The sequence below is a fragment of the Lepidochelys kempii genome, chromosome 7, assembly GCF_965140265.1.
Source record: "Lepidochelys kempii isolate rLepKem1 chromosome 7, rLepKem1.hap2, whole genome shotgun sequence".
NCBI classification, from domain to species: Eukaryota; Metazoa; Chordata; order Testudines; family Cheloniidae; genus Lepidochelys; species Lepidochelys kempii.
The window spans coordinates 116,882,252-116,900,099 of record NC_133262.1 but is presented as its reverse complement, the minus strand read 5'-3'; the positions used below and the strand labels follow the sequence as shown (position 1 = coordinate 116,900,099).

The following is a 17,848-nucleotide window of genomic DNA, read 5'->3' as shown; positions in this document are numbered from 1 at the left end:
AGCTCATTACCCACTCCCCTGAGCCACATACTGTGTGGTTTTATTTCACGATATATAGGCTGAGTTGCGTGTATGCTGTAGCATTGGTGTGGGGGTAGACCAGGGAATAATGAGGGTCCAGTAGTTAGGGCACAAGCCTGGAACTCACATGACCTGGATTCCATTTCTCTGTTCTACCAAAGATGCGCCAGTCTCTGTGCCTCAGTTCCCCATCTGTAAAATGGGAAGAATAGTTCCTCCCTACCTCACAGGGTGTTGTGGGGATATATACGTTGAAGCTTGTGAGGTGCTCAGCTACTATGGTAATGGGGGCCTGGTAAGCATCTAAGGTAGGTAGATGTTGAACGTGAACTGTTCAGAAAACTCTAAAAATTTTCAGCAGTTCCAATTGCATGCAGCCTTATGGCTCAGAGGTTCCTGACCCTTTCCTTCAGAGGTAGTAAAAGGGATTTTTTTAATCCAGGAAAGGGTGGCTTCTATTGCTATGAACTGCTTTCAGTGCCCACCTGACTATATTGTTCAGCTATTGTTGTTGTTTGTGTTTGAAGAGGTATCCACACTTTGATCTGCTGTAATACATTTTTTATAAATGGTCTTGAAAAAATATCACCTGTTGAAATTTCACTTACAAGCTTTCCTTGCATGTTTTATTTGACGCTCCCATGGCTACACATGTTGTTGTGTGGCCATGCTCCTGAATGGGCTAAGCAGTGAAATTAAATACCACACCAGTCTATTCCTAGGGAGGCAGAAGCATGAATGACACATCTATTTAATCCATGTTTTAGGCTAGTGGCCTGATTTGACTCCTGTTACATGCAGATTCCTAGCAAATATTCTATAGTGAATGCCCAGCAAAAAGAGACTGTCTAGTGTTCAGATCATATCATATATAAGCCAACAAATATAAAGATACAATGATGTAGTGTAACAGATCACTGTTTTCTATCAGTACAATTTTACTGCATCAGTCACCATGTTACCAACTTTAGAGAGGACTGTAGGAAACACACTATCCGAATATTTTTCACAAGTAGTGTCACGAAATGCTACATGGAATGTCATTTCATAGATGATGTTGCACGTAATATAGCTTGGAGACATATTGGATTCTAAACAGGTATCTTTTGTTTTGCTTAGAAACCAGGTAAAAATGTGGCAGCAATCATCCAGGACATCCATTCTCAAAAGGAAAGAGATATGTACCGTGAAGCCGACAGGTAACTCATCATGATGTCAGCTGAGCGTACTCTGTTTTGATTCAGAGCAATATAGAAAGCAAATTCTGTACATTCCGAATACTGAGCCATTACCCTTGATGATTTAGAGGGTTCCTGGATGGTTTGGAAATGGGGGTTTAAATAGCACTGCTGACTGGCAAGCAGGATAATCACTGCATGTCTATTTACTTTTCTTTTTTAATTCTCAATCTCTCATGTTTTGGAAGTCTCTTATATTTCATTTCTACTGCTTGGAAAAAATACAAATGGATACTGTGGTAAATCATAGAGCCTGGGTAATGAAACACAATGACAGATGGATTGATTGTTATGAAAGAAAATGATGTTTTTATTATTAATTACTTATTATTCTGAGCATTGACAACATGCTTGGCATGATGTACAAAACACAAATTAGAAGACATTCTCCTATCATCTAAAGACAGACAGGCTAGATGCACTGGAAGACCCAGAGGAAGGAGTCACATTAAATAAACATTTATTTTTATTTATTTTGCATACTTTCCATGTGTCTCTTTTCTACTGTGTGCATTTATGGGCCATGCGCTATGAGTGGTTCTGTAGGAGAGATAGTCACAAAGTGAAACCACTTTTAATATATGAAAACTCAGAGTGGATGTGCCCCTTTTAATCACCTTAGTGATGTCATGGATGCATAAATGGCCTGTATTAAACATGTCATAGGCTTATAGAAACTGACACCTTGTGACACTCTTAAGGAAAAACACGCATGTTCCTCTCATAACAAATTCTATGTGGATTTTTTGAAAACGCTGTGACCGTTCGTACTGTCCTAACCAGGCTCCAGCAAATGCAAGGGAGCAATACATGTGCAAATGGGCACGTGTGCAAAATCTGTGGGTGCAGTTTTAAAGGTTTGTTTGATTTGGCCCCAGTGTACAAACCCAGTATTCAGTATGGCTGGATACAAACAGGGTAACGATTCCCTAGATTTCCTCCAGACAGAGATGATTAATTGTGTGCTTTCGTTCTGCTGCAGGTATGGGACTGAGAGGCCCCGATCTCGCAGCCCCATAAGCCGCTCTCTGTCACCAAGGTCCCATACCCCAAGCTTTACTTCCTGCAGCTCACCTCGCAGTCCATTGGGTGCCAGCAGGACAGACTGGGGAAATGGAAGAGAGTCGTGGGATCAGTCCCCTTACTCCCGAAGAGAGGAAGAAAGAGATGCAGCACTCTGGAGAGAGAACGGGGAAGAGAAAAGGGATAGGACTGACACATGGGTTCACGAGAGAAAACACTATATACGGCAGCTGGATAAGCTAGACTTAGATGGACGGATCGAAGGAGCCAGAGGACACAGAGAAAAGTACTTAAGGGGTGGTTCACCCAATGCCCTTCATGCTTTACCTGGTTATAAGAGCAGGGAAGATGACTATTACAGAAAAGCATATAAGTCAAAATCTGATCGATACCAAAAGCAGCTGCAGGATGCACCCGTGAAGTCTAAAAGAAAAGAAGAGGCCAGGTTAAGAGAGAGCAAACACTCTCACTGTGAGGACCTAGATAAGGAGGAAGCTTTAGAACAAAGGCCCAACAAGGTATTTGAAGGCTGCAGGCAAAAGCAAAGTGATAGATATAAAATCAAGAAAGCTGACAAAGACCCAGTTGAAGATGCTGCTGCTGTGGCTGAAAGCAGTGATGCGAAGGAAGGCAATGCACCTGAGAACGAGGTAACATGGAGCTTCTTCGGTTAGAATAGGGGACACTTACATTACAACTTTTCATTTTTATGTGAAAAGTTGTAATGCTGGAGTAATGACTTTTCTAACGGGCGCAGAACTACTGTGACTGTTGTGGAACTAGTCCAAACGTGTCCTCTGTTTGCAATGGAACTGCAGTGATGTTTGCAGGTAAAAGGGATGCATACAAAATGTTTTGTTTTGCTCCCCTTTCAGCTCGCTAGAAACTTTTTTTCTTTTTTTCTATCGATCTGTGATTTATCGAGCAGTCAGCGTGGGAATGACTTTTTACTCTCATGACACCATTTTCGTGGTGTTGTAGGCACAGCAATTGGTAACTTATATTTGTAATTCCCTGCTCTTGACTGTGACAATGAATATTACTAATTTCTCACTCCATGTAATGGCCAGGCAGGGACTCGTTATCCACTCTAGGCCAAAGCAATGAATCGGTATGCACATTACTTCATAGGTTCAAATTCCTTAGCAAATTTCGCTGGTAGGTAAAGTTACAATCTCTGTGGGCTTGATTCTCCGCTTGGATGGAATAGAAAGGAAAAGCTTCAGGGACCCCGTAGCAGCCTCCAAATTCACAGCCCATGCTCCAGGCTGCCCTAACCTATGCCCAGGGCCCTACTAAATTCACTATTCACTTTGGTCAGTTTCGTGGCCACAGGGGTCTTAAAATTGGTCAATTTCACAATTTCAGATCTTTACATCTGAAATTTCAGGTGTTGTAACCATGGGGGGTCCTGATCCCACTGATGATTGTGGGGGGAGGGGGGTCCCCAAAGCTGTTGAAGGGGGGCTGCAAGATTGCAATAGTCTGCGCTGCCTTCAGAGCCCAAACCCAGGCAGGAGATGCAGGGGGAAGGGCAGAAGCCCTGGAAGTAGGGTGCCCCTGAGCCACAGCAGGAGCTGCAGGGGAACAGCAGCCCCAAGCCCGCGTGCCCCGAGCCCTGGCAAGAGCTGTGGGGGGTGGCAGTACGGAGCCCAGCTCTGGGGCTGCTGCAGTGCAGAAGTGAGAGTGTACCACCTTCCCTTCTGCACTGCCTGTGGAGGTGGGTCTGATCTCCGCCCATTAACAACTCTGCAGGGGAAGAAAAAGTTTTGTCCCTCCCCAGCCCAGTTGATTTTGGGGAGATCAGATTTCATCGGGAAGGACTTATTTCATGGCCCATGACATGGTTTTCACAGCCGTGAAATTAGCAGGGCCCCTACATATGTCACTGGCGTAAGATCCTTTACGGAATGTACCCGGCTGGCACAGGAGACAGCCGAGCTGCCATCACCAGATTTCTGCCAGCAGCGCATTCCCCTGCATAGAGGGGATTCTCCAGGGGCTATCTCTGGCTGGTGTAAGGTCACTTTGTGCTGCTTCAGACCAGAAAATCCAGATCATCGGGTTTAATAGAAGTGACAGGTAAACCTGTCCAAGGTGTATTTCAACAGGGGATGGGCTACCTTTCTCATGGCACCAGCCCTCCACAGAACAACCCTTTCATACCGTAGCTCAAGAATTCAGTAGGCAACTTTGTGAGCAAAAGTTTGTTTTCCCTTATTCATGCACCTGGAGACCTCTCTTGGGGAGCAGTTGCACTTTTAGGGGTGCAACGTACACCGAGCCAGTTTTGAACTCGCATTATTAACACCAAGTGGGGAGAAAAATCCACTTGAACATTCTGTAACTTGCCACATCAACAGAAATGCCATTATGAAGAGCTCCATTGTTCACTTCAGTACCTTGCAGCTTTCTCCCCCAAAAATCACTGACTAAAAGAAGCCTAAGGGAGTTAGGTGCCCACCTCCCATGGGACATCAGTGGGATTTGGGCACATAATTTATTTACAAAAAGAAAAGGAGTACTTGTGGCACCTTAGAGACTAACCAATTTATTTGAGCATGAGCTTTCGTGATGCTCAAATAAATTGGTTAGTCTCTAAGGTGCCACAAGTACTCCTTTTCTTTTTGCGAATACAGACTAACATGGGTGTTACTCTGAAACCTGTCATAATTTATTTGAGCTCTTCTGAAAAGTTCCAGCCTTAACTCTTTTTGTTACTTTGACACTAAGTCTGATGACCGCATGGTGTACAGTGGTTGGTAACATTACAGCACGGGTGTGTAAGTGTAGTGTTGCACAGAATGGAAACAAGTTATTTCAATACATTTACAGCCAATAGTCTTTAATATCTGTAGGTGGTTGGTGTCTCTCGCTGGGGAGCATTTACTTGAAGAAGCTGCTGGATATCCTGTTTGTGGTTCCCCCGGTGCAATGACTTGAGTTGATCCTGCTGAACTTCAAAATCTGTAGTCAGCTCAGAGCAAACCTTAGTTGATCTTGCTCTCCTTCCTCATGCAAGGAAAACATGGTGGAAGTCTCCAGGTTTCCGGGTTGTAGCTCAGCAGTCTCTGTAGCAGGCAATGGCTCTGCTACGTCCAATCAATCTGTTTGTCTGCACCAGATTTTTGTCCCCTTTTTCTTTTACTGTGTATTTCAGCATGGCTGAATAATACCTCGGAGCAGGGCTCTCTTTAAGGTGTAGCCCTATGGAGCCAGGCACCCTCCTGCCTGGCCCTGTGGCACTCCTTTTGTGGCAGTCTGCAGGGACTGCTAACGACAGACGCTTTGATCTAGGCACTTCTGGCTCATGCAGCTGGAGTCTCGGAGGAGTAGAGCGGGAGGAGCCCACATCAAAGCTGTCATTCCTGTGTGTTAGGCATACCTCTGGTCCTGATCCACTGAGCATGTGAGTCGGCTGCAGCTGCTTGGTGTGGATCTTAATCCTTTTGCAGAAGCTGCAGGGGCTCCTACTTTTAACTCTGGAGGTCTTGGGTTCAGTCCCTGGTGACAATCAAGATGATGTGGCTTGATTGTCTTTTTTGTGATCGCTTTGTGCTTCCTTGGAGAGAAGCTGCAATGCTAGTTGCACACATGTACATAGTCATCTTAAACTAACAGAGTTAGCAATAGACCTTCTGAGAATCTTTGGTTAAGGTCACTCATACTGTTAAAGGGACGCCCTCAAGCTTAGAAGACCTCAACTTCCAGCCCATCTAATGTTTTTTTTTTAAACACCATATAATGTTGTAGTTTGTTTTTCCAAAATATAAGCCATGCAAGGAACTGCATTCCTGAGCAGTCCTACAAGAACAGATCAATGGGTTGGGGCCCCCTGCTTACACTGCATTCAATCATTATAAACCAGGGTTGGTTGGAAAACCAAAGAAGGAAGATTGGAAATTCATGAATTTCCAATCATTTCCATTTTTTTTTTAAATTTCTTTTCTTTTTTTTTTTACATTTTCTGTCCAGTTTTGCTAGATAGAAGTCTCCAATCTCTGGGTGTTTCCGCAGAATTCACTTGTACAAATTTGATGAATAAGGAATGGGACCGTGTTGAATGCCTTTGCTCACGAAGACTCAGAATAGAACCATAATGGAAATCTCTCTGTTTAGGATTACTGCTGAGTGTCACTACAGATATACATGTTGTATTTGTTTTAGCTTGGGAAAGAGGCGCATATTACAGAGAAGACCTCACCTTCAGCGAATAAACAGGGAAAAGATTCAGCAGATTCTGTGGAAAGCGCAAGAAAAGAGAAGGTAAGCTGTGTGTTAACTGGGTTTGGTCTCTATTATAAAACGAAGCAACACATGAATTTGTCAGCAAATTTTGCAGACTGAAATATTACACCCCCGTTGAATGCCATTTCTCAGACACTCTGAGGGAATGTCTAAATTATCTTACCTCGTATTGAACTCTGCTTCTATGGATAGCTTTTGCCTGACAGGGTTCTGAGAGGCTCTTTTTTTAGTTGCTGTATGCTCATATAGATTACTTTTAATTGCTGCTGCCAAGTGCTATGCATGTGAAGGAACGTATGCCTAAAAAGACTACATAACTGTCAAGTGTGTCCAAAAATAGAAGAGGCAGTCATTTTGGAGCTACAGCAAAGGAAGGGACAAGAGATGAAGCCTTTCCAGAATGATGGAGTTAGATGTAGTATAGACAACCTCTTTTTAAATATTTCTCTTTAATTCATAGAATCATAGACTATCAGGGTTGGAAGGGACCTCAGGAGGTCATCTAGTCCAACCCTCTGCTCAAAGCAGGACCAATCCCAACTAAATCATCCCAGCCAAGGCTTTGTCTTTAAATAGGGCTTTAAATAATTTCACTACAAACCTCCTGTTGCAGTAGCACAGAGACTTATCCTTGGCAATTCTCCAGCTTCATACCTTTACAGTTACGAGCTGATGGTCAAATGTGGAAGCTATCAATATCTGTTGCAGTAGAAAATTGATCTCCTCATCCAGAACAGTCTGTCTACCTTAGGACACTGCCAGGCTTCATATGAAATGACCAAAGAGGAGAGAGACACAGATTTTTTATCTCTTATGTACATAAAATGATTCTGAGAGTTGAAATCTAACTTATTCTAAGTATGTATTAAAAGTAAGCAGGCGTTGTAATTAATATGTGCACTTCAGAAAGCCAGTGCTAATGTTTTGGAATGAAGGTCCACTGTCGGATACTGACTTTATAATTAGTACCATCCTGCGATTTTTATCTGGCATTTATCTGGTGTTCCAGGAGATTAAAATCTTAGCATAACTCTAAAGGCTAATTTCCTTCAAGGTCTAAGCCAGCTTCTGCCAGCCGAGTCTCTGTCAGAGAGTCCATGTGGAAGGAAGTGACCGCAGTAGGTAGCCACAAGTTTCCTGTCTCTGTAGGAGCTTGAGGTAGTGTGCAGCCAGGCCAAAAAATGACTCTGTTGGTTGGGGAGAGGTTGGCCATGGTGATGATGGGGAGTGGACAAATTCAGCACATTCCCCCTGCAGTCTCTGCTGGCAAGGCTCCTATATCCCCAGAGGTGTAGGCAAGTGAATTTCCTCTGGGGTGAAGAAAGATGTATTCAAAGAATTAGGTACAACAGGTTGTGGCTTTCTGGGCAGTTGCGGCACTGCTCACATTGTGGTAATTAACACAAGTCTGAGACGGGGAGATTTCAGCTACCCAGAGAGTTATAAAATATCCCCAAAGAAGTGCAATGCTAGAAGCATTTATATGGGCTATGGTAAAGGGATCTGTGTATATGTAACTGTGGGGGAGCTCTCCTAGTGCTTAAACAAAACTCCTATAGAAAAGCACATGGAGACCCAGAGTTCAGGCATGGAGGACTTTCAGCAAGGATTCACCACAGTCAAGTCCAAAAAGAACAAAGGGAATGAACTTGGGTGGAGGGATAGCTCAGTGGTTTGAGCGTTAATCTGCTAAACCTAGGGTTGTGAGTTCAATCCTTGAGGGGGCCATTTAGGGATCTGGGGGAAAAAATTGGGAATTGGCCCTGCTTTGAGCAAGGGGTTGGACTAGATGACCTCCTGAGGTCCCTTCCAACCCTGATACTCTGTGAACTTAATTCTTAAGTACCAACTTCATACAATCCTATAATAATGAAGAAATAATAATAGCTTAATTTCTACTACCTAATAAGGCTAGTTCAGAATACACATACGCTGTCTTCACAATTATACATAAATATAAACAAAAGAAACGAATTAGCTCTGAACAGGTCAGTCCCCACAAACACACAGTGAGAAGTAACTCAGAATTCCAACAGCTTAGGTTGAGTTTACCTGTCTCAGCTGGAGTCTTTGTTCATCGGCTCTGTACAGTCTGTGAGTCAAAAGCTCTGCAACAATATCATCCCTCTGCTTGCTTGTAGAAATCTCCAACTCGAACCCAGGCAGCCTTTCTCCTCCTCTACTGGACTGTGGAATCACTCAGCTAGTCAGCTAACTAAATAACCAGCTAATCAGTATTAAGTATATAAAACAATAACCCTGTTACAAGAAAAATACAAAACTTAGACTAGCCAGATATAGGTGACTTTCCCCATCATCCCATTTAAATAAGGAAAAAGTTGCTGAACCAAACTGGTAAAGACAATTGAACTAAAACAATTTGGCTAAAATCAAATCACATTCAAGGTGTGTAACTAAAATGAAAGACATTTGTTTCCCTGCCCAGTTTCCTCTTTTTAAAATTGCCAGGGCTTCCCTGTGTTGGAAAGTTAACAATACCCCTAACCTGCTGTACAATGCTTCAGAGTTAAGGGAAACAGGCCTGCTTTCTGCTTCCATGGCTAAGCTTCTCCCAACAGGTAACAGGTCCTTTTGTAAAGCAGCTGCCCTGATTACTTGTCCTCAGTGGAGTCTGAGTCCAGCTTCCACACCCATTTCCAGAAACTTCTGGGTGTGAAGTGCTAATTGTGCAACTGCTTAGCAAAAGTGACCCAGACACAACTCACTCACTCCTCTCTCCCGCTTCTCTCTAAAGAAATCTCTCCCTATTAGCGTGTGGATTACATATACACCCCCCGACACATACACAGAGTAAATCAAACCTGATACCACAGTGCACAGTTCCTAGGAATTGTGGACATGGTAGGACATGAGGGATGGCCAGTCCAAAGCATCACTTGTGATCACTAGGCCAAAGCCCATTCCCTAATATTGATGATATATAACTGACATCTTTCCCAACCTGTTTCCCCCTTTGCTGCAGGAGCGAGACTGGGAGAGTGGAAGTGAGATGGAAGGCGAGGCCTGGTATCCAGCTAATATGGAAGAACTGGTCACAGTGGACGAAGTGGGAGAAGACGACTTTATTATGGAGCCGGATATAACCGAACTTGAAGAAATTGTTCCAGTTGATCCAAAAGACAAAGCATGCTCAGAAATGCATCAGTATGTAACTAGCACGTTAGAACTGGAAAATGACCACAGCCAGATAAACAGGAGTGAAGGCGAATCTGCCCAGGAAGCTCCAGAAACGAGCTTCAGATCAGCAAAGGAAAGCAGAGCTGCTTCCGGTGGCTGTCCAAATGATGATGATGCAGTTACTGAAGCATCAAGCCTAAATCTGGGCACTGAACAGAAGCCAGATGAATCACAAGAAGACAGAGCTCTTAGGGATTCTAATTATCACAAAAAGGAAGGAAAAATAGAGGAGATCTCTGATATTCACATAAAGCTGGAGGATGGACAGATACTTTCTGATCAAATGAAAGGAGAGACTCTCCAGCTCTCTGGCACTTTTATGGATCATTACAAGCAGATGGGATCACAAGAAACGGAGAATAGAGAAGTCTTGGACATGCTTGTGAAAAACTCCAGTGAAGAGAAAACCCATGGAAGCCAAGAGTGTCAAGAGACGGGGGGTAACTACTTCTGTGTTTTCTTTTCTGCTGGTGGAGAGCTTTTATCTGTGCAAGATGCATTAGATTTTAATCTCCTGCTAACGAGAATAAATGTTGCTAATAGTGTCAAGATTGTCCTAGGAGCAGCTCAGTAAAAGAGCCCGGCTGCCATGAGAGCCATGTTAATCCTTTAAAGGCTTTTAGTCAAATGGTGTAAAGGAAATACGATAAGCAACTTGCAATAATCAGCTGTAACGGTCACATCTGGGTTCACGTGAGTTGAGCTGAACTCTTGCAGCCCCCTGCTAAGTACTTTGAATTGTCAATGAGAAGAACTACAGTTCCTGCAGGTCAACAAATAACAGAGGGATCTTTTATATATGTCTAGCTCCCACCCATATAAGAAACTCAGGATGGGTGTTTCTTACCCACCGTGCAAAAAGATGAAAATAGTTTGTAGGTTGTTATTTCTCTGTCCTTGTTCATCCAAGCACGTGACTTTGTGTGGGGACTTGGGTGGGTACTAACTAAGTACTGTTATTTCTTATACATTCCCTCTAATATAACCTGATGTGGCAAGGCACATGGTAACACAAAGCCAGAAAATATTTTAAGAGGGTAAGATTAATCATACCTGCCTATTAAAAACTTTTAACTGTCAGGAAAAAGATCTGAGTAAGGACAGCAGTGTCTGGAAGAACTGCAGAATCCGAATCAAGCCCTTTATTCTTAAACCTGCACCTCTGTTGTAATGCTGTAGTGATCTGGAATCTTGAATGGCTCTGTACTTTATCTATAATATATAAGCAATTCACATGTCTGGACCGGGGAGGAAGGATACCTTTCTTACCAGCCTTAATCCCTCCCAATAAATCAACACAATATTTCCCATGCATTAAGTCTGCTGCCTGCACAGATTTAACATCTACATACAGAATAATAGTGTTTGTCAGTGTCCTGTAATACTGAGTCATGCGTAAAGCACAGCTCCAGTTTTAACACACTCTCTCTAATGAAAGTGGTCAATTTCCAAAATGGAAAAGTTTAAAATATAAACAGAAGAGCAGTAATGAACATGAAATTGTCTCTAGAAGAAAGAGAAGGAGTGTGAGCTGTAGCTCACGAAAGCTCATGCTCAAATAAATTGGTTAGTCTCTAAGGTGCCACAAGTACTCCTTCTCTTTTTGCGAATACAGACTAACACGGCTGTTACTCTGAAACCTGTCTCTAGAAGAAATTTTAGTTCATGTGTGGTGTTTTTTATTGGTTAGCTATTGTCAGCTGTACGGTATTAGACATCCAGATTGGGTGGAAATATTCCATTTCCAGGTCATGTTTAACTTCTGGCCTCATTCAGAAAAAGTTTGAAAGGGGATTATAGAAGTTGTCGTACTTCATTAAACTGTTTTATTCCTTTGTTAAGTAAATTCTAGGTACCTGGAAATGAAATCTCCTGAATTATCAGAGGTGAAATCTAAAAGAACCCATTCTTCACCATCCTGGGAACAAGAGGATGTTTTCACTGAACTTAGCATTCCTCTAGGTATGTCTAAACATTTAGGTCTCTCTCTGCATGAGACACTGTCCATTGCAATACCTTGACTGTACAAAAGGTGTCACTTTAAGGCTACTTATTGTATTTGTTTCTCAAAACGAATGCAAGGAGAATCAAAAGAAACAGTAAATAACACATGGTTAAATGTTGAAAGAACTGAGATTTTTATTTCAGATTATTTATTATTATTCCAGATAAATTGACTATGTATTCGTTAATGACACTGAACAGCTGAAATATCTGCCATTGGATTCCAAGATCTAAAACATAGGGGGACTGACACATTCATAAACAAATTATCTGGGTTTTGGTAGCAGCATTGCTCAGTGCCAAGGAAATCCTGAGGGCAGAGAGATGTCTCAAGTGAGTTCTCTGTATAGTAAGGAGCTTCCAAGCATGCGACGTGAAATATTAGAGTGATTTAGCCCCTGAATGGATTGATTACACTTCACAACCATAGATCATGAACATACAGAATACACAAAAAGAAAAGGTGTACTCGTGGCACCTTAGAGACTAACCAATTTATTTGAGCATAAGCTTTCGTGAGCTACAGCTCACTTCATCGAAAGCTTATGCTCAAATAAATTGGTTAGTCTCTAAGGTGCCACAAGTACTCCTTTTCTTTTTGCGAATACAGACTAACATGGCTGTTACTCTGAAACCATACAGAATACACTGTGGTGTGATCTAATATAAGGATATTATTGGCACTTGCTAGGAATGACCTATATAACTCAGTTGTGACTTTTACCCTAAGTAAGTTCTGTGGCTATCCCAACCCTTTGTGCTATACGATCATGTATTCTCAATAAATATACATGCATATATTATCTGAGAATGTATAAATACATATAATACCTAAGAGAATGTATACGGTGTGTATTTGCAGTACACATTTTAAATTGTCATTTTTCGCCGTCATTCGTCAGTGTTACAGAATTTGATGTCCTTTCATGAGAACTTGAAAGTAGTAGATCTGGGATTAGCCTTTGTATCTTTATCATTTAGCTAAATTATATTTTTTTTCTCTTTGAAAGTAAACCTGTTTTTATCAGGCAACATTTGTCATGTTAATGTGATTCAAAATCGTTTGGTAGGTGTGGAATTTGTGGTGCCCAGAACTGGGTTTTACTGCAAGCTTTGTGGACTCTTCTACACGAATGAAGAGACAGCTAAGACGAGCCACTGCAGAAGTACTGTTCACTACAAAAATCTTCAGGTAAAACATGTGTAATTAGTGTTAGTCCTGCTTCTACTAATTAATGGATCAGACTGAGTAAAACTTTCTGGTGCTATAAAACGGACATCCATGGTGCGCACAGAATTCAGTGGCATGGAAATGGACAGTTTAAAATCTTTTAAGCTGACAAATGTATAGAAATGAAATGGTTTGTGCGGTGCTGCTGGCCAACACACTAGCCTATCACCTCTGGATCCCTGTGCTCAAATCATGGCTCACAAATGAAATGAGGTGAGAAGTCCACATCACAAAAATACTAGCACACAATTTGGCCCAGTTGAGTCTCTCCTCTTAAGAGTCCCAAAATTAGGGAACAGTAGGGGTGTTTTCAGGTCAGGACTGAAGCACATTGGCAGTTCTTTCTGGAACAGATAGCACAGAGCCTGCCACCATTACTGATTTCTTAATTTCATGGCAGCTAAATTTGTTACTCTTTCAGAATGTGTATAATTTTATTTCTGTGCCAACTTAAGTTTCCATGGTAAGTTTCAACTTGTGGAATTTCAAAGCATTATGTGTATGATACAGAAATGATCTGAGGATGGCTTCATATGCCACTGAAATGCAGCCATCTCCGCTGTGGAACATGGCAGCTGTCCAACAGTGCTGTGCAATGCTACATAACAATTGCTAGAAGGCAATGAAGAAGAATGCCATGTCCTATGTATTTATTTAGATTTACTTTTAAATCCCAACCCATTGCTCTGGGTATTTTTCCAAATATAAAAGCATACAGTAGACAATATCACACTTAGATCATTGGCATATCCAAAAATAAACTAAACCCAACCCTACCTTGGTCACTTTTTAGATATCAACCTGAGAATATCAGCAATCTCTGTTCATAACAGCATCAATATTAACCATACCTTTGTGCATTCTTCACCCCCTCCCCCCCCCCCCCCGCTTGGTGCACCCCCACCCCAAGTACCTGGAAGAAAAGATGGGGCTGTGAGGCTTGTCTGGAACATATTCAGGCCCACCAAGGGGGGTAATCAAGTTCCAGTGTTGAAGATCACTCACAGAAAAGGCCCAGTCTGCTTGTTAAACTGTGATTAGAGAGGGAGGACAGGTTGGTCCAGGGGTTAGTGATTAAGGATTGAGGTAAGTGGATATAGAAGAAGGATGGTCTAGGGCACTAGCATACCTGCTTTGGTACCAACTTCCTGTGTGACCTTGGGCAAGTCACTTAGCCTTTCTGTGTCTCAGTTCCCCAACTGAAGATAATAGCATAGTGTGTACACTGCTCCCCCTCACATTAAACACATTAAAGATTACAGTGATGGGGGCTGAATAAGTAAATAAAGCAGATAGATTGTACTTTAGATTAGATTAGTTGTTCTCAAACTGTGGGTCAGGACCGCAAAGTGGGTTGTGAGCCTGTTTTAATGGGGTCACCAGGGCCAGCATGAGACTTGCTGGGGGCCAGGGATGAAGCCCAAGCCCCACCACCTGGGGCCAAAGCTGAAGCCCGAGGGCTTCAGCGTTGGGCAGCAGGGCTCACGCTTCAGCTTCAGTCCTGGGCGGTGGGGCTCAGATGACAGGCCTCCCCATCCTTGGGCTTCTCTTGGGTCCCTCTGCCAGGCTCAGGAGGGCTCAGGCTTCGGTCCCCTCTCCTGGGGTCGTGTAGTAATTTCTGTGGTCAGAAGGGGGTCCACATGCGATGAAGTTTGAAAACCACTGAATTAGATTAATGCCACACAGTTTTCGAAGCCACTTTCATTCTGGTTTACATATAAATGTCGAGAGGTTTTATGGAATCCATTGTAATGCCTGACTGCCTTCTAGACAGGTTTTGTAATGAATTTCTATTTAAACCAAAAAAGTATCTTCTCCCTCTTGCTGCAGTTCTGTGATGAATAGCAGCTGGGGTTTTAGATTGAGATTTTCAAAGCTGAGAAGGGCTTTAGGTGTATGAGGCGGTATTGAAATCAGCAAGGGGGTGTGGCAAAACCCAGAGTCAGCTTTGAAAATTTCAACCATCGTTGGGTAGGCATTAGTTTAAAAAAATCAGCATTGGGTTATATGTTCCATCTATGTGTGCTAGTAATTAAATGTAGTTTATGGTTTTAAAGATAAATTAAACCGACCTTAATGAATTCCATGTCCGTCCAAAGGCTGTTGTAGTATTTACTCTTGCCTGCAGCCATGTGGAATTTTGTCCAGTTAGATCAAGACAATGTGTTGTGTGCGGCGTTTCCTCAGGCCACACCTCTCTATTCAAAATTTACAGCAGTGGCAATCATCATGGTATACAATCTAAGAGCAGCTCGAACGATCTTGGCAGGCCAAGTTTGGGGTTTAAAAATGGACCAGCCACTGCCCCTTCCCCTCAAAAAAAAAAAGTAGGGGGAAGGTTGCCTCTGAAAGCTGAAGAATAGTTTTGAGTCACCTCCTGCTAAGCTGCACACATGAAACATAAAGAGTTTTTTTGCCCTTTCTCTAGAAAATGAAGGCCACATGGTCAGTACTGGGTTTACAATAGGGCCGGGCCCATGCTCAGAAGAGGCCCCGTCGCCTGGACTGTGGGCACTCCACAAGGCCCCGCCCCCACATGGCCTCTTCGCCCTGAATCTCCACCCCCAATCACTCCTCTGCTCCCCTTCCCCCTCCCCCGCTCGCTCCTCTCCACCTTCTCCATGCCTCACCCCTCTCCACACACCCCCATGTGAGCGGCAGGGATGTGGTGCTGGCTGCTTCCCGGAGCGGCACTGCATGGGGCCAGGGCAGGCATGCAGGGAGCCTGCCCTGGCCCCCGTGCACGCCGCTGCCACCCCGGAGCCCGAACCCCTCCTGCATCCCGCCCCCCAACTCCCTGCCCTGAGCCCCCTGTTGCACCCTGCACCCCTCCTGCACCCCATTCCCTGCCCTGAGCTTCCTCCCGCAGTCTGCACCCCTGCCCTGAGCTCCCTTCTGCACTCCGCACCCATCCTGCACCCCAACCCTATTCCCTGAGCCCCCTCATACACCCCGAACCCCTCCTCTGCCCCAGTCCCTTGCCCTGAGCCCGTTCCCGCACACCGCACCCCTGCCCCGGCCCTGCAGACAATTTCCCCACCCAGATGTGGCCCTCGGCCCAAAAAGTTCGCCTACCCCTGGTATAGATAGTGCAACACACAAGCACCACCGAAAGGAGAGACACAGAGCTGATGATGATGTGCCTGCTGCAGAGTTGCCATGAGGATTCTGTTCCCCCCCCTGGAGCTGTGTTTTTAAATGACCAGTCCTGGACCAGAGCAGTTGTTCGTAGCTAGAGATGTGTGTGATTTCTCATCGCAGCTGTACATATTCATTAGCACCGTCAGACTATGTTTCAAAAGTTTGAGTAATTGGCATTTGCGTGGCCAGGCTTCACAGAGAGGAACATTTTTCCATTTGTTGGATTTATGGTCTCTAATAACACTCAGATCAGTTACTCATGCACACAAGTGTGATTTTATATATATACATAAATCTTTAATAAGACTCCATCTGTGTGATTATAGAGATATCTCCCATGATTCTGACCAAATTTACTTGTGAGGAGGAATTTTTGTTCCCTTCTGCCCCTCATGCCATTCACCTTGGTTGAATCTGAGTATAAAATTTGTGCATGCCACTCTCATGCCCATGTCATTCCACCTTCCATTTTGTGTGCACCTCTGCCACCCAAAGGTATTGCCAGCAGCTTTACTGGCTGCTAATAGATTTTGGGATCGCACTATACTGTTGATATTTAGGGCACTTGAACACCATCATAATAAAACAACTCCGTACAGGCAAATACTCCAGCCAGATTGTTAAATTCTATCAGTGATGATTGTTGGCTTCACTTTTCCTTCCACTTAAAATACATAGATTTATATACATCAAAAGGTATGTATCTAAGTCAGATGCTTTGCAAATGTAATGTATGTTTTAAATCATATCTCAGGAACGGCGTCTGCTCTCAATCACACCACTTCGATACCAGTGTAATTCTGTTCACTTCTGTGGCATTACTGCTGATTTACCCCAATGTGAGATCAGAATCGAGCAATCAGCTTCTATTTGCCAGGAGAAAAGATCTAGTAGATTGAGCATGGGACTGGAAGCCAGGATATCCTGAACTGTAGTCCTCCTGGGTCTGCCACTGACTTCCTGGGTGGCATTGAGCAAGTCACTTAACCTCCCTGGCCTTGTCAGCATTAAGGGAATTTGCTGTAGGGGATCTACATTAATACAGATACACCAGTTTACATTTCCTTAGTGTAGACAGACTGTCTGTGGGTTCTACCTCCCAGGGTTGTTGAGGGCCAGTGACTGCTTTGAAGCTATAAAGCACTCTGTGCTGAGTATTATCAACCTTGCTAATGCCAACTCTGGTTTTCCTTTGGTCACAGAAGTATCTATCCCAACTTGCAGAAGAGAGTCTGAAAATGAACAAAGAAGACAGCACTCTGCCACAGGACGATGCCGGGATTGTTCCCCACTTTGAGAAGAAAAAGCTATGATGTCATTGAACTAGAAGAGTTGTAAATGAGTGAATGCTGACATTTCATTGTTGATCTACATGATGTGGTGATCAGTTTGCACTGTGCAGGAGGAAGGAAAGCACAATAAACAGCATGTTCCATGCATCTATACCCAGGGGTCATTAAAAACCATAATGCCTGAATAGTTTCCCATGGGGAAGCCGTGCTGGCGTATCTGCAGCTATTCTTTCTCAGACTCTGTGTGTTGGGAGCGGCTTCCTATACTAACTCAGAATTCTCAGGGGTTCTCAGATGCCACACAGTAGGTCGGGCTGAGTATTTAGAAGAATTTAGCATCCTCCAGTGGAAATGATCTGAAAGGAGATGTCCAGAATTAAGCTTTTAACATTAATATATTTTAAGTCACTTCACTCATTAGTATAGTGAACAATAGGCCTTGTTTAAGAGAC

General features: G+C 43.4%; 1 protein-coding gene across 1 annotated transcript in view; it reads left to right on the top strand.

Moving 5' to 3' along the window:
* Positions 1-17,494, top strand: part of RBM20 (RNA binding motif protein 20) — a 159,248-nt gene extending 141,754 nt beyond the window's left edge. Inside the window, exons 8-14 of the mRNA XM_073354387.1 lie at positions 1,141-1,220; positions 2,242-2,932; positions 6,450-6,548; positions 9,514-10,168; positions 11,571-11,690; positions 12,803-12,924; positions 17,307-17,494. Of these exons, the coding sequence (XP_073210488.1) occupies positions 1,141-1,220; positions 2,242-2,932; positions 6,450-6,548; positions 9,514-10,168; positions 11,571-11,690; positions 12,803-12,924; positions 17,307-17,417 (1,878 nt within the window). The 3' untranslated portion in view covers positions 17,418-17,494. The remainder of the gene's footprint in view (positions 1-1,140; positions 1,221-2,241; positions 2,933-6,449; positions 6,549-9,513; positions 10,169-11,570; positions 11,691-12,802; positions 12,925-17,306) is intronic.
* Positions 17,495-17,848: the final 354 nt, after the last annotated feature.